The sequence below is a fragment of the Dendrobates tinctorius genome, unplaced genomic scaffold (genome assembly GCF_039654945.1).
Source record: "Dendrobates tinctorius isolate UK_male_01 unplaced genomic scaffold, ASM3965494v1 ptg000232l, whole genome shotgun sequence".
In the NCBI taxonomy this organism is placed as follows: Eukaryota; Metazoa; Chordata; class Amphibia; order Anura; family Dendrobatidae; genus Dendrobates; species Dendrobates tinctorius.
In genome coordinates this window covers 8,752,316-8,768,336 of record NW_027361899.1, presented here as the reverse complement: position 1 = coordinate 8,768,336, position 16,021 = coordinate 8,752,316, and the positions used below count along the sequence as shown (strand labels likewise).

The 16,021-nt window shown below is 41.8% G+C and overlaps 1 protein-coding gene across 1 annotated transcript in view; it reads left to right on the top strand.

The window, feature by feature from the left end:
* LRFN2 (leucine rich repeat and fibronectin type III domain containing 2) overlaps positions 1-16,021 on the top strand; it is a 731,551-nt gene that overhangs the window by 564,247 nt on the left and 151,283 nt on the right. Inside the window, exon 3 of the mRNA XM_073556300.1 lies at positions 8,021-9,414. Coding sequence (XP_073412401.1) covers positions 8,042-9,414 — 1,373 coding nt within the window. The 5' untranslated portion in view covers positions 8,021-8,041. The remainder of the gene's footprint in view (positions 1-8,020; positions 9,415-16,021) is intronic.

Genomic DNA, 16,021 nt, shown 5'->3' with positions numbered 1-16,021 from the left:
CACAGAGAAGGGGGTCAGTAACCAAATGGGGCAGAGATCGCTCAGGGACCAGTGACCTCATAGAGGATTGGTGATGTCATACGGGCAGGGACCGGTGACCTCATAGAGGATTGGTGATGTCATACGGGCAGGGACCGGTGACCTCATAGAGGATTGGTGATGTCATACGGGCAGGGACCGGTGACCTCATAGAGGATTGGTGATGTCATACGGGCAGGGACCGGTGACCTCATAGAGGATTGGTGATGTCATACGGGCAGGGACCGGTGACCTCATAGAGGATTGGTGATGTCATACGGGCAGGGACCGGTGACCTCATAGAGGATTGGTGATGTCATACGGGCAGGGACCGGTGACCTCATAGAGGATTGGTGATGTCATACGGGCAGGGACCGGTGACCTCATAGAGGATTGGTGATGTCATACGGGCAGGGACTGGTGACCTTATATCGGCATGGATCAATGACCTAACACGGGTAGGTATGGGTGACCTCCAGGGGAAAGTGCTTGATGACTTCACAAGGACAGAGACTGGTGACCTTATAGGGACAAGGGCCAATGACTTCATACAGGCATGGATCATTGAACTAATAGTTGTAGGGACTGGTGACCTCATATGGAAAGGATTGGTGACCTCATAGGGACTGGTGACCTCATAGGGACAGGGACTGGTGACCTCATAGGGACTGGCGACCTCATAGGGACAGGGACTGGTGACCTCATAGGGACTGTGACCTCATAGGGACAGGGACTGGTGACCTCATATGGAAAGGACTGGTGACCTCATAGGGACAGGGACTGGTGACCTCATATGGAAAGGATTGGTGACCTTAAAGGAGCAAGGATTGGTGACCTCATAGGTGACAGGATTGGTGACCCCATAGGGACTGGTGACCTCATATGGAAAGGATTGGTTACCTGATACGGGCATGGATCAGTTACCTAATAGGGTCAGGGATTGATGACTTCATAGGGTTTGGTGACTTTTTAGGAAGGGGGAGCAGTGACAGAATTGTTGAGATACAACTTGAAGCTGGACCCCAGTGCTAACCGTGTCCCTGTGCCCGCACCTACCATGTGCCATTTATAGTGATGGTCTTGATATGTGGAGGATATTTGGATCCCTTTAAGCACCAGAATCAGGGGGCCGCTGATCTCTTCCCACTCTTACCAACTTTTCCAGAAAGTACTCCGATGCCCCTGAATAAAGCAGGAGACGCCCTACACATGAATTGTGGGAGATTTGATTGGTTTAATCTCCGAGGCGCCCCATACACAATGAATGGGGTGGAGATCGAGCATACACGTCACTGAGATCGAGCATACATGTCACTGCTACTTTTCAGATGACGACCTGCAGAGCTCCATTCCCAGAAGCTTGTTCTCTGCATTTCTCGGAAACCCAATAGTTCGACCTCCCGAGATAAGCAAATTATCTTCTATCTTATCGGTAGGGGGATAATTTGCTACATGTAAATATTTAGGGTAAAAAATAATTTTAGCAGTTTAATTTCATTAATCATGTCGGCTTTTACATGTTCTTTCCCTTTGCAAAGCTGTCTGTAAAATGAAGTAACTTAGCATCTATCAGTGAGCTCGCAACGCTTTTATTTGTCTTTGTTGTCTTCTCAGCTGATTTTTGACCAAAGACCACAACAATCTTGAGCAGAACTTTGATGTGGTCACATATCAGCTGAGACATGCAGATTAAAGACCTACAAACTCCCCACTGGAACGAGCTCGCTGACGGATTCTAAGTAATCTCATTCCGCAGCCAGCAATATGCAGGAAAACACAAAGCCTGCGAAAGCCAGAAGTAAAAGTAAAATTATCCCAAAATATGTAAAAAAATATATATTCTAAGTCTCTGTCTCAATGGAATCTTAGCTGATAGTAAAGAGAATGGGAACAACTAAGCCTCCATAGTTGGGTCCGCTCTTTCCCGGAGACCCAGAGAAGGCCGTTGGTCAGCCTCGATGGTCGGACGCTCTGGTCTCAGAGACTTCGGGTCACAAGTTGTAGGCAATGGATTTTAGGTTGGGCTTGGACAAACCAGGCTGGAAGCCGGGAACATTTATTTGTTGTTACATATTATCACCTCCATTTATTACCGAAGCCAAAGAGAAAAAAAAAAAGGAAATTCTTGCCCGATTATTAACATCCCGCGTTTCATGAGCTCTAACGAGACTCAAATTGGAGGATAATTGCCATCAAATTTCCGCCGGTAAAGATGTGGTCAGGTTAACCCTCGTACAATGAGCTGGAAGCGTCCGCGGCGTCGCTCACAGCACGAAGCCTCAAAGCGCCGGCGCCGTCACACCGAGAATCCACATCACCGGGAAGAAAAAAATCTCTATTTTTAAATGCTTTTTTTTTTACTTTTCTTTTTGTAGCTGTCACTGAGATTTCTCTTCAATAGAAGGATCTGAGGCGACACGATCCCCAGGTATTCGCCCCCAGCTGTAGGTAATGGAGGAATGTAACATTTACTGTCGGAGGAATTCTTATACGTTACAGATGTATTGTGCTCCGACTTCACAAGACGACAGGAGCGCACACTCCGAGCAAGCGCGCCTTCATGTGTGCCGTAAAGGAAAAACACGGAGAGAAGGCCGGAAAATCTCCGGATTTATATTCTGTAGTGTTATCAAGGCCATTGTACCCTTCCAAGGCTGCCGGTACTAATCTGATAGATAGATAGACAGATAGATAGATAGATAGATAGATAGATAGATAGATAGATAGATAGATAGACAGAAGGAATGAGATAGATAGATAGATAGATAGACAGACAGACCGACAGACAGACAGACAGATAGATAGATAGACAGAAGGAATGAGATAGATAGATAGATAGATAGATAGATAGATAGACAGAAGGAATGAGATAGATAGATAGATAGATAGATAGATAGACAGACAGACCGACAGACAGACAGATAGATAGATAGATAGACAGAAGGAATGAGATAGATAGATAGACAGACAGATAGATAGATAGATAGATAGATAGATAGATAATAGATAGACAGAAGGAATGAGATAGATAATAGATAGATAGATAGATAGATAGACAGAAGGAATGAGATAGATAGATAATAGATAGATAGACAGAAGGAATGAGATAGATAGATAATAGATAGATAATAGATAGATAGATAGACAGACAGACAGATAGATAGATAGAAGGAATGAGATAGATAGATAGATAGATAGATAGATAGACAGATAGATAGATAGATAGATAGATAGAAGGAATGAGATAGATAGATAGATAGATAGATAGACAGATAGATAGATAGATAGATAGACAGAAGGAATGAGATAAATAGATAGATAGATAGATAGATAATAGATAGACAGATAATAGATATATAGATAATACATAAATAGATAATAGCTAGATGATAGATAGATAGATAGATAGATGATAGATAGACAGATAATAGATATATAGATAATACATAGATAGATAATAGATAGATGATAGATAGATGATATATAGATGATAGAATAGAATAGATAGATAATAGATAGATAGATAGATAGATAATAGATAGACAGATAATAGATATATAGATAATACATAGATAGATAATAGATAGCTAATAGATAGATGATATATAGATGATAGAAAAGAATAGATAGATAATAGATATATAGATAGATAAATAGATAGATAGATATAGAGAAATAGATAATAGATAGATAATAGAACTAATAGATAGATAATAGAACAGTAACATATACGGTATATATATATGTATATTGTGACAGGGTCACAGGCACATTGTATGAGGGGAGATATGTGTCACTGCATATAATGGCGTCAGTGATGTGGAACCAGGTTTTTTTTTCCTCCAGCACACTGTGTTGAGAGGGTTACATTAAAGTTGCAGACATGGGCTGGTTTTATGTGGGCATCCATAGAGTGGGTGGGAGGGTGCCCACCATATCTCCACCTGCGACCTGGGGTGATGTCACGGTCACATGATCATCACATGGTCTGGCTTAAATAGCTTGACTTGAGAGTCAGTGTGTGTTTTGGTTTTGGAGAGAGGAAGTCTCCAAACGGCAGTCCAGGCGGAGCTGAATACACCTGGTGGTCTGAGAGAACCCCTCAGACAAGTGGACTTTGTTGAATGTTATCTTTTTGTTTTCGGAGTAACCTAGCCCTGTCCCCTCCCCCACAGTGCCCAAAACAAACAAAAATCCTGGGATAAGATAACGACCTGCAATAAGTCCTGGACTACGCCGAGCTCATTGGACTCAGTACCTTGGGCCATTTCAATGTCCACTCTGACCCCTGGGTAGTCTTTATCATCCCCGTAAATGCAGCGAATGCCAACCTTCTTCCCAAGGATCACCTGGAGAAGATTGTGGCCCTCACAACAGTCACCAAACTCCCTGAGTCTAGCAGTCCAGTCACTTGTCAAACATTCACCTTTATGGGGCAGACTTGTGGCCCCTCACTGGGTGGACCGTTCACACTGCCGGTTATTGTAAGAACAGCGGTGTCCCAGGCTACCGTCCATCTGCTTGGAGGTCAGGGGACAACAAGTGACTATATGGCCTGGGCCGTGACATTTTCAGCTGGAACCTTCAGCATTACCTCCCTCACCCCTTTGGATCTTGGACATGTCACCCCCTTTTGAGCCTCCACCCCCCATTGAGACCCCCAGTATGGAGTGCGCTATTTCGCCAAGAAACCCTCGACCCCCTGATACCTCTCTACCAGGCTGACCAGGTCATCGGCATTCCAGGGATCACCCTCGGCAACCCAAGTCTGTCTTGGCCTCAGAAGGGAATGCATGAATCGGTCCATCACCACTCGCTCTTTCATCAACACAGGGCTAGAGGAGTCTGGCTACAATCATTTTGGACCAGGTGCAGCAGATCAAACACTTGTGATACACCCCGCAGTGGACCCGCTGCGCCCTGACAGTCATAGTCAGCCCCGATTTCTGCAGGTCTCCTCTTGCCGACATATGGATGGAAAAATCATCAGTCGATCTTGGAATCAGAACTGCCACCGTGCTACAAACTGCTGCTATTGACGGTGTTGCTGCTGTTGACGATGCTGCTGCTGTTGGATCTGTTGCATAAGCAGTTAATTCGTCTCCTGATGTGCCAGCTGTTGTTGGTGCTGCTGCAGTTGCGCTTGCACCAAGTGTTTGACCAGGTCCTCCATGCTGTGTGGCGTTATTTGCTGGATTACGGCTGCTGTCTCCCAGGACACGAAGTACCTCTATAGCTGTCACACATGTGGGAACGCCGCCTGCACTTCTAACACCAATTGTGGGATTGCTAGTCGCTTGGGTGTGTCGTGAGGAAACAAAGGAAACGTTTGGTGCTTCATAGACCAGCCACAAGCAAAGGAAAAATACACGGCCTTTCAGTGCAGGCCAAACAAAGTAAGCAGTTCTTAACAAAACATCTTTAGAGCCAGTCCACATCACACAGGCTGGATAGCATCCAGTGTACCGGCTCAGTCTGGATATAACAAATCAGAGACCGTCTCCCTCCACACTCCGACCACGTGACAAACAACAGTCTTCATTTTATTATGTGAACCACACATGGGGTATGTGGGCAGCCCGACCCACCCATCTCTCAGGCTGCCCGTATGACCTGGCCCAGATGCACCAAACAATCCTCTTAGTCCTATGTGTACTAGAGCAATATTTTAGGCTTACATCACAGATGACAAGCACCTCTGTGATACACACCTCCCATCTACTATGTATCCGGTAGCCACCTTACAGAAGTCAGAAATTTGCAAAGAGTTAGGAAAAAGAAAAAGTGTCTATAAAGTGGAGACAGGCAGGGACTTAATGCCTGTATTATGGAGGTAAATATCTTTTATTATTGGGATTCAATTAAATCATAAGGTGCACATTTTTTAACTAAATCTAAATGTAAATATTATTTTTATCCCAAAATATATCTATATAAGTAGAAAAAAAAACTCCTTTATTGTGTCCATATCCTTACATTTCAAAAAAGTGAAACTTACAGACAAGTATTAAGTAAGTAAGCGCTGATCCTTTACTTCTTAGACAAGTAGTGGCGATCTATTACCCATTGCATAAGAAAGAATTCATAGAGTATACTGCGCTTTACCGGAGGCGAATATTAATATGGTGCACAGTGATTGGATATCACTTTATGAATAATTCACAAATATATAGAAATTAATAGAAAATTAAACAAATTAATGCAGAGAAAAGTGCGTTGTAAGTATACTGTATATCGCCCCGGAAGGATTATACCTCTGATGCGCCGCATGTTATATTATACAGGTTTATACTTTACGGACCGACGGGTATATAAATGAGCCTGCAATAAAGCAGGAAACTTCAATAAAGTTGAGAGAAATAACTTTGACCTTTTCGGATGAATAAAGTTCCAAAATTCATGAAGCAACATCAAAGAATTGCAAGAATTGTATTTCTTCTCCCGCTTTATGTGATTAAACTTGAAGGTGCTTATTTCAGGAGTTCAGGGTGTATAGGACTGAGCTGCAGTACCAGACACTGCCACCGTGAAAGGAACGGCGCTCTGCCTGATGAACAACGAATCTGATGAAAAATGAATCATTTCTGCCACAAACTTGTCACAAATTGCGACAGAAATATATCCTACCGCTTGATGGAATACAGTGGCGCAGGACAAGCTGAAAGATGCACCAAATTCATGAAGAGGCACATTCTCGGGATTCTATTACCAGGTTTTAAGAATGATGAACGGGCAGAGACCCTGATTCCAGAAATGTGTCACTTACTTTACTGCAGTTTTGATAAAATCTATTTTCTCTGCTGCAGATGTAGCAGTTCTCTGAATGCTGAGCCCTGTATAACCTCGCCTACATAACTGATTGGCAGCTTGCTGTGTACACTGTGCATAGGCAGAAAGCTGTCAATATGTGGTGAGGGCGGGGTTGGACTACCAAGCAGGAGGCTTACTAGTCTTCTAATAATAATCTCCTGATGATAAAACAGGGCATTTTATCAAAATTACAGCAAGCAGCCCAGTAAGGGACACATCGCTGGAATCAGCCCCTCAGCCCCTATATCATGCTGCTTTCAGATTAAGGTGGAAAAAACTGGTGACAGATTCCCTTTAGTGCATTACTCCAGCACACACACTTCATCAAGTCTAATTTCTATAATGACGTTCTTGATTAATTGGGGACGTTGTGTCGATTCCTCAAGTTTTTCGACGTCTCAGCTTGTTTTCAGGAAATCAGAAGGATTAGAAGGGGCAGCACAGAGTGCGTGAACCTCAATGTAAGCCTTATTTCATACATTTGAAAAAAATGTGGCAATTGTTTCTGCCATGGACATGACCCATAAAGTATACGATTTGTTTCATTCACTGTAGAGATCTTAACAAATGTTAAAGGGGTTGTCCACTTCTCAGACATCCGTTTCCCTTTCTCAATCCCTATGTTTTCCACTTTTAAAATAACAATTCTACGCACCTCCGGTGCCAGTGCTGTTCCAGCAGTGTCGATGTTGTCTCTCCCAGGCATTGTGTAACAGTGTGACATCATGAGAACCCTGCGACCAATCAGCAGCAATTTCACTCTCCCCGCCTTCAGACGTATCACATACATCCAGAGGAAGTGAACGCTGCTGCCTTTCTCTCTCTTCCTTCATATGTATGTGATACGTCGGAAAGTGCGGAGAGTGAATCAGCCACAGGGTTCAGGTGCCAGTCACGCTTGAATGGTGCCGGCACCAGAAGGTAAGTATAAGAAGGGGTTGTCCAAGGAGTGGACAACCCCATTAAGTAATTGAAGCACAGAGTCTAGCTGAAAAGTTTAGAACTGCTCATAATGAAGCTTCGTCAACAGAAAATTTAGGATTTTTTTGGACCTCTGGGCAAATTACGAGTTCACACGAAAGATGACTTCAGATTATGCCTTTCTATTATAATTGCTACTTACTATGTATAAAATGATTTGTGCTGGGAAAATGCCTCATTATTAAAGCCTTTTTGTCTTCTCTCTTCGCAGGTATCGTTTTCTGGACTTACAATGGAAAAAATCCTCTGCAGTCTTCTGGTGTTTGGAATGGCAGTGGTGGTCAACTCATGTCCAAAATACTGCGTCTGCCAGAACCTGTCAGAATCGCTAGGAACGTTGTGCCCTTCCAAAGGCTTACTCTTTGTACCTGCAGACATTGATCGAAGGACAGTTGAACTTCGCCTAGGGGGTAATTTTATCATAAGCATTAACCGGCAAGACTTTGCCAACATGACTGGTCTTGTTGACCTCACGCTATCTAGAAATACCATCAGTTACATTCAGCCGTATTCCTTTCTGGATCTCGAGAGTCTTCGCTCTTTGCATTTGGATAGTAACAGGTTGACCAACTTAGGAGATGACGTATTTCGAGGACTCATCAATCTCCAACATTTGATCATGAATAATAACCAGCTCAATAGTATCGCAGACGATGCTTTCGAAGATCTTCTACAAACTCTAGAAGACCTGGATCTTTCTTACAATAATCTTAAAACAATTCCTTGGGATGCCATACGGAGGATGATCAACTTGCATCAGCTCAGTTTGGACCACAATCTTATATATTACATCACGGAGGGAACGTTTCAGGACCTCAATAAGTTGGCAAGGCTTGACTTAACTTCTAACAGGCTACAAAAACTACCTCCAGATCCAATCTTTGCAAGGTCTCAGATGTTTATGACCTCTGCGACACCCTTTCTGCCCCCTTTATCCCTAAGCTTCGGTGGTAACCCACTTCATTGTAATTGTGAACTGCTGTGGTTGAGGAGGCTTGATAGGGAAGATGATATGGAGACTTGTGCATCACCTTCCGCTTTGAAAGGAAGGTACTTCTGGTATGTTCGAGAAGAGGAATTTGTTTGTGAGCCGCCATTAATTACCCAACATACCCAAAAGTTGCTCGTTTTGGAAGGTCAAACTGCTTCCCTAAAATGTAAAGCAGTTGGTGATCCTGCACCAGTAATCCACTGGGTCGCCCCAGATGGACGCCTGATTGGAAATTCCTCCAGGACAACGGTCTATGATAATGGCACTCTAGATATCTTAATAACCACATCCAAGGATTATGGGACCTTCACTTGTATAGCGGCTAATGCTGCCGGAGAGTTAACGGCAGCGGTTGAATTATCGATTGTTCAGTTGCCACATCTCAGCAACAGCACGGGCCGCGTCGCTCCACCAAAATCACGTCTTTCCGACATCACCAGCTCTAGCAAAACCACCCGAGGAGAGGTCAAGACTCAACCGGAGAAGGCTGTTGTAGTGTCAGAGGTGACAACTACTTCTGCGCTAGTTAAGTGGTCAGTGAGCAAGTCTGCTCCCAAAGTTAAAATGTACCAACTTCAATACAATTGCTCAGATGATGAAGTTCTGATCTACAGGTAAAGTACAACTTTTAATATTCGTACAAAAAGGTAATAACGTTCACCAGAAAATAAAAATACAGAAAAATACATTTCCCATTTCTAATGTAAAAAGTTCTTGCATTTCCATAAGAAGACTTAAAGGTAAGAAGAACTGATATTTTCTCAAAAATATGTTTAGATTTATTTTTACAATTTTTTTTTCCATATTTTTATTTTATTATGAGGTTGAAAAATACATAAAAAAAAATGTGCAAAAATGTGAAATAGCATCTATGGTATTTATGTGACTGTACCATGTATCGACCAGATGAATTATATGAATGGTTTTACGAGTGAATTATTTAATTTATTTATTATTTTAGAATATTTATTAGTGTGTTTTTCTAAGAAAATCATCTAGGTAGAGACAATAAAGGTGGGAAATGTGGGTCAATGTCATAACTATTAATAGAGAAACCTTACGGGTTCTTACTTTACAATTTCAACTTCAAAATTCTGGATTAATGTGTACATGGCTTGTATTATTTTAGAGGTGTTTATAAATGAGAAAGGATGTGATTTGGCTTGAATAAGATACAACACTTTAAGGGTCTTTTTACTTAACTATTTGAAGCAATTTGCTACTTTTTGTGCTGGACATGAGCAAAGTTTATTAATCTTTTGCGATAAAATTTTTTTCTTTCCTAACTGTTTCTATAGTTTGGGTTAATTAAAGTAATTGTGGTTTGTATATTCAGAGGTTTGCAGACAGATTTTAAATAGTTTTCAAAAGTTTAAAAAAAAACTTTTTGAAAAGTCGAAAAATGTTTACTACTCTACTATCGATAGAAGGGTGGATTGTTTATCCAGATTTTAGTTGACAGATTTAAAAAAAAAAAAAGTTTTTAAAAGTTTTAAAAAAAATTCAAAAAGGCAAAACATATTTACTACTTCACTATTTGGGTGGCAAAGATGACTTGGCAAGAAAAGATTCCTATATTAACATTTTTCTTGTGCCTGAAAATTTTTTATTCTTTTACACGCTTGGGACCTACAAGATTTAAGTTATACCATTGTTACGGCAGCATCGGGACAGCTATCCTATGCAGGAGAGGACGTTTGACAACTACTGCTGCTCTTCATTAACTTGGCAGCAGAGGTTGTAAGAATTAGAATAAGTAAGATATGATAAATTATTCAAGAAGTTTATTCTTGGAATTTCACCTTAAATTCTTCCTCCTATTTTTGCCTACTTTGTAGAAATAAAAATGCAGAAAATGTGAGCAAGTGGATGGTGACATTTAAGACATAATACAGACTCTCCCACTTAATACAATAAGAATTACAAAGTTTTTGCACCTTGATAGCGTTTACATTCCCACCCTAAGAGTACATATTCTTTCCGGTATCCGCTCTGCAGTATCATCCCTGAGTCCAATCTCCATTATAATCAGATTGGCAGACGCGTTTCACACCAATTTAAATTCCATTTAATACATAATTTAAATCCTAATTTACTCATCACCAACAGATTCCCTGACTGTAAATATTATATAACCTTCCTTTCTTTCAAAGTGAGAGCTGAGCACAATTTCATTTTCTCTTAATGTCTGGGGAAGTCAATTAAAATTAACTGTTTCAATCAAATATATTGAGCATTAGCATATTTCAAATCTGTATCCTTGGTCACAAAGACTTTCATAGAAAATAGAAAAAGACAATAAATATTAACTACACTTGCACAATATAAAACAAGCTCATTTATCCTAAGCCAGAACAAGTAACCATTGGTTATATCATATATGCTACATTGTCTTCAACCATTTTGAATTTCCACAATTGAAGTTATTTATCTTTTTATTTGTAATACCATGCCTGGCCACATGGTGCGCTGTTGCAAACATGAACGGCGCAAATTACAAAGAACCTCCATTTAGACATGGAAAGTAAAACTACTATACAGTGACACCCAGTGGTAGAAATGTATAGATCACTTAAAGTAAAACATTGCAACACGGGGATCAAATTTGCCACTCAGAAAACAAAAATTTGAGTACCAAGATAAGGCAAGCCCTTTCCCACCATACACTGCAACAGAAAGATACCATACTTTCTCTTAGAATTCCTATGTAATACAACTTTAATTGGAGGCTGGTATAGTTTTCCTTTCCTGGACCTCATATGCATTGTAAGAAAATAAACCTCCAGAATAAGCACAATATGGGTCTGTTGAAGCCCATGGATTATGCGTTACCGATCCGATTTACAGCCATACTGTAACATAGTTCTGTTTGTTGTAACCTGGAAGCTTAATAGGTTTTCCACAGACAGATTTTGCAGCTGCCAGGCAAAACTTGGACTTCATTCTTTAACCACTCTACTGAGATTCAGAGTTAGACAGGGCCCCTTGGGTTGGTTCCATGGAATGGCTGCTGGCTGGTGGAGCAGGCTGGCAGAGAGGGTCATATAAGCCAGATCAATACCAAAGAGATCAGAAAACAAAGTCAGCAGAAGTGTGGAGACAGAACCAGGGTCATGTATAATCTATAACTGGCAATGAGAATCAGGAAGATATGGGGGGGAATTAATGAGATAACTATGTTCAGGAATTAACCCCTCAAGCTTTCTATCTGGACAACACTCCAAAAAAGGTGTGATGTCTCTAGTGAAAAAAGGAAAAGAAGAGGGATCGAGCATAGACATGGATGTAACACATGCACATGAGGTCTTTAAGGTATGAAAGTTTTTGGACAAAATTAGAGTGCACAAGGACAATGTAATGTCTGACCAAGGCCATGAGTTCAATAGGCTTCCTCGGACAGACTTGGCATAAGCCATTCCATCTCGCAGAGTCCAGAGCCCACCATCCAGAGCTTCTGGATCTGAGAACTGTACCTCCAGCGCTGCCCGTAGGGTGAATACGGCGATGCTGGGTGACAGACGCAGAAGTCACATGAGCAGGTTCTGGTGGAGATGTGGAAGATGGCATACAATGCCGCATGATGAGGACCTTGGCTGGACTCAATATCCCGATACTTCTAGGCACTAGTGGAACCCACGAGGCAATGCTGCCTAATGAGCTCTACCACCTCCAGCCTTCACAATTCCAGATATGAGAGGATAAAAAGAGGGTGAATTCTTAACAGAGTCCAAGTCAGTGCAGGTTCTTCAGATGCTGGGTTGTTAATGATCTCATTTATCTTGCTGCGTAGGTTCTCCGAGAGGAAGATGCATAAATACATCAAAGTCCTTACTTCTAAACAGCCAACTTTTCTCGGCGTGAACTTTACCATATGTTTTTTTTTTTTCACTTTATTAAAACTTTTTGCTGTGAAATTATAGAGTGATTTATTATTCCATTGTAAAATGACAAAATGATAATTACTAGTATTATTTTCTGTTCTATTTTCATTTTTAGAATTTCAGAATTAGCATAAATTGCCGTAGTGATACACAGGCCATAGAGACAGGTGCTAGCACAAATTTCAACATCAATCAATTTGCAGAGCAGGAGACAGAAAGAGTTTCAATAACTTTATAAAAAGTGGTGCACAAAGAAAACCCAAAGGTTATAAGGTGAAAATTCAACAATTATTATAGGAAAAATGCCCTAATGCAATCAGTGACAGTGTAAGGGGAGGCCAGGACTGTAGTCATGGCCAGAGACACATCTGTGTCCCGACCTTCCCTCACAGAAAACCGTATCCCACTTCTCAGCCTACCTGCATCCCCAGTTTCAGGTCCCCCTGGGCACTAGCCAGGCAGCGACGACCCCTCTTCCAGGCGACCCCCAGTAATAGAGGCACAGTCCAGGATAACTTGAACATTCTCTTTACTTAGAATTTCACACGTTACATCCATAGTTGGCACATCATGGAATTCACTTGTTTCCTCATCTTTCCCTACTTCGCTGCCTTCTGTGCTGAACACGTCTAGACCGGACCATCTTAGACTGCTCCCCAGATTCTTCCTGGCCTAACCTCACCATGATGACAATTCCTACTGGCTGTTTCGCCCCAGACTCGAAATCATCAGCCACTCGATTTGGTTGCCTCTGGAAAAGCATCTGGAACATCAGTCCCGTTCCCTTTGAAGCTCCAACTTCCTTCAGTTCCTCACTCCAACCGACTCCCGCCCTAAAGGCGTCCACCCAGGCTATGAGTCACCACATCTTCCTTCTCCTGTACTGGCCCACTGCGATGGATAACGTGGGCTGCAGCTACCTAACCTTGCATGGCTGCCAAGCCGTCTGGGGCCTATAGCCCATGTGGACACTTCGGGAACCCTGGCCCCATCTGACTTAACTTCCTAAAACTCCTGAATTACCACCTGGCAGCCCCTCCTATTTTAACCCCCCTACAAACTAGCTATAACCTATTCTAACTGTGCACACTAGTATGCCCCCATCTAGTGGCCCCCAATGGAACTACACTTACCCTTAGCTATGAGAACTATAACACTAAGGTGCTCCCCTCTAATGTCCAAAGGGTGCACTTTACTTTCCCTATCTTACACAGTTTTATATTACAGGAACATAACACACATATACAACATTGTACATAAAATGGTAACACTGAAAAGAGTATGGCAGTACGATTGACTATGCGGGGTAATACATATTTTACATGTAGCAGTACCACCGAGTATTAACAGCGACATTACAGTAACTAACATATGTAAATAGTTACACATTAAGAACCTTTAGGGGAGCAGAGCACGGCGGTAATCCTATGTCACCCCCTTACACTAGTAAAGTCATTTAGTTGCCATTTTTGAAGCCCCCCTTACAGAGATTCTAGCCGTCACTGTAGGTGAAGACATTACTTCTATATGAATTAGTCTAAGGCTACTGTATGTTCACAAGTTGCTTTTTTGCTGTTTTTCTCTGCAGCCAAACCCTGTTCTCTTGACAGTAAAAAACTGCAAACATAAAGCAGGATTCGCTGACCTTTTTGCTGCTTTTATTGTTGCGTTTTTTTGCAGCGTTTTTTAGGATCCCAAAGTTCAGCTTTGCTTCCACCATACAAGCATGAACAATGCGAGGTGTTAGGCCTCCAAGGCAAGACGTATGTGACCTCATAAAACATTTCTATGTTTCAGGGTGTCACATCTTGATCAAATTATTTAGTTGAAAAAGATTTTTATATCTGAAAAAATAGTGACGATACTGAACAAAAAAGTTCATAAGTTCATGAAAAATTACACAATTGCAAATGTAAAAACAGCAGGGGGAGCTGAATTGGTCGGGAATAGTTTACTTAAGACATTGGCAGTGCATTTTGTAGGACGAGCGCTGTTTACTTTCACACGTTGGTCGCCTATTAAGTTGGTCAGGCATTGTTCAAGTTCAAACATCGGTCAGCCAAAGTTTAGTTGGCCGACCATTGAATTACTCAGGAAATGATTTATTTTAACAGATAAAAAATCACTAATTTAATACTAATTTTAACCCCTTGTCCGGTCTGTTGCATAGACTTGTCTAGGTTTGGACCAGTTGATTAATATATTTCAATGAATGGCTCGGTGAGGTGCACGTATAGTACACAGGAGGCATCCATGTTGTATCCACGTGCTGCCTGCTACAAATACGAGTGTGTGAATTCAGCCTAAAGGACTTCTCCGGGCTTATGATATTGATGATGGATACTCTGTGCCCCTATGTTTGGCAGCTCCATCGGTGGCTGGATGTGAACATTGAGCTGCACTGCACAGCTCTATTCCGTGTGTAGTAGTCGCTAACAAGTACTGCAGATCAGTTCCCATTTCCTGAATCATGGAGGTGCCGGGTTTCTGATTTTATGGAATAGGCGCTGATCTTCAGTACTTGTCAGCGGCTGCTACACATTGACCGGAGCTGCACTGCTCAGATCGATGTTTTGATCACTCCACCACAGGAGCTGATTGTAGCTGATCATGGAGGTGCCGGGATTTCTGATTTTATGGAACAGGCGCTGATCTTCAGTACTTGTCAGCGGCTGCTACACATTGACCAGAGCTGCACGGTTCAGATCTATCTTTACATCCGGTCACCATTAATATGACATTGATAACCTTTAGAGGTCATCAATACGCCGTGTCGGTAAACCCCTTAAACAAGACCTGCATACATAAAAAGGTAAAAAATAAGTTGATTAATTAGGTGGGCATAGTCTTTACTTCAGTGTGTGGCGTACTGCTGACTGATAAGCCTGTGCTTCAGATATTTTTTTGTTACATTGGTTTCAGAGTTACATGTAGCAAGTGTCAATATTGATATTTCCTGCTTTTATCGCCACCGGAGAAGCATAAACTGGTGACTTGTTTAGACAAAGCTTGTATGTAAAATAAGAAGAAGCCGCCGTCTCCAAATCTCGAATACCGTAATATCATACATTAAAAATGTTCCAGATTCTAAGTTTCTCCGGAGCTTGTCATCAATTTCCGGCATCCTCCAGCGATCGTCTTCAGTTCCCGTCCATATCTCCCGTCTCATTGGTTACTGAGCTGTATTAATAAGGTGGCTCAAGCTGGTTCCAAACGGTGCGCGGAGTAAGCGGCGGAAACATTTAATAAGATTGTTAGGATAGCACATAATATCCAACGCTTCCCGATTATTCTCATCGTCCTCACATGAGCGGGCGGCGCATTCAGACGGGCACTTATT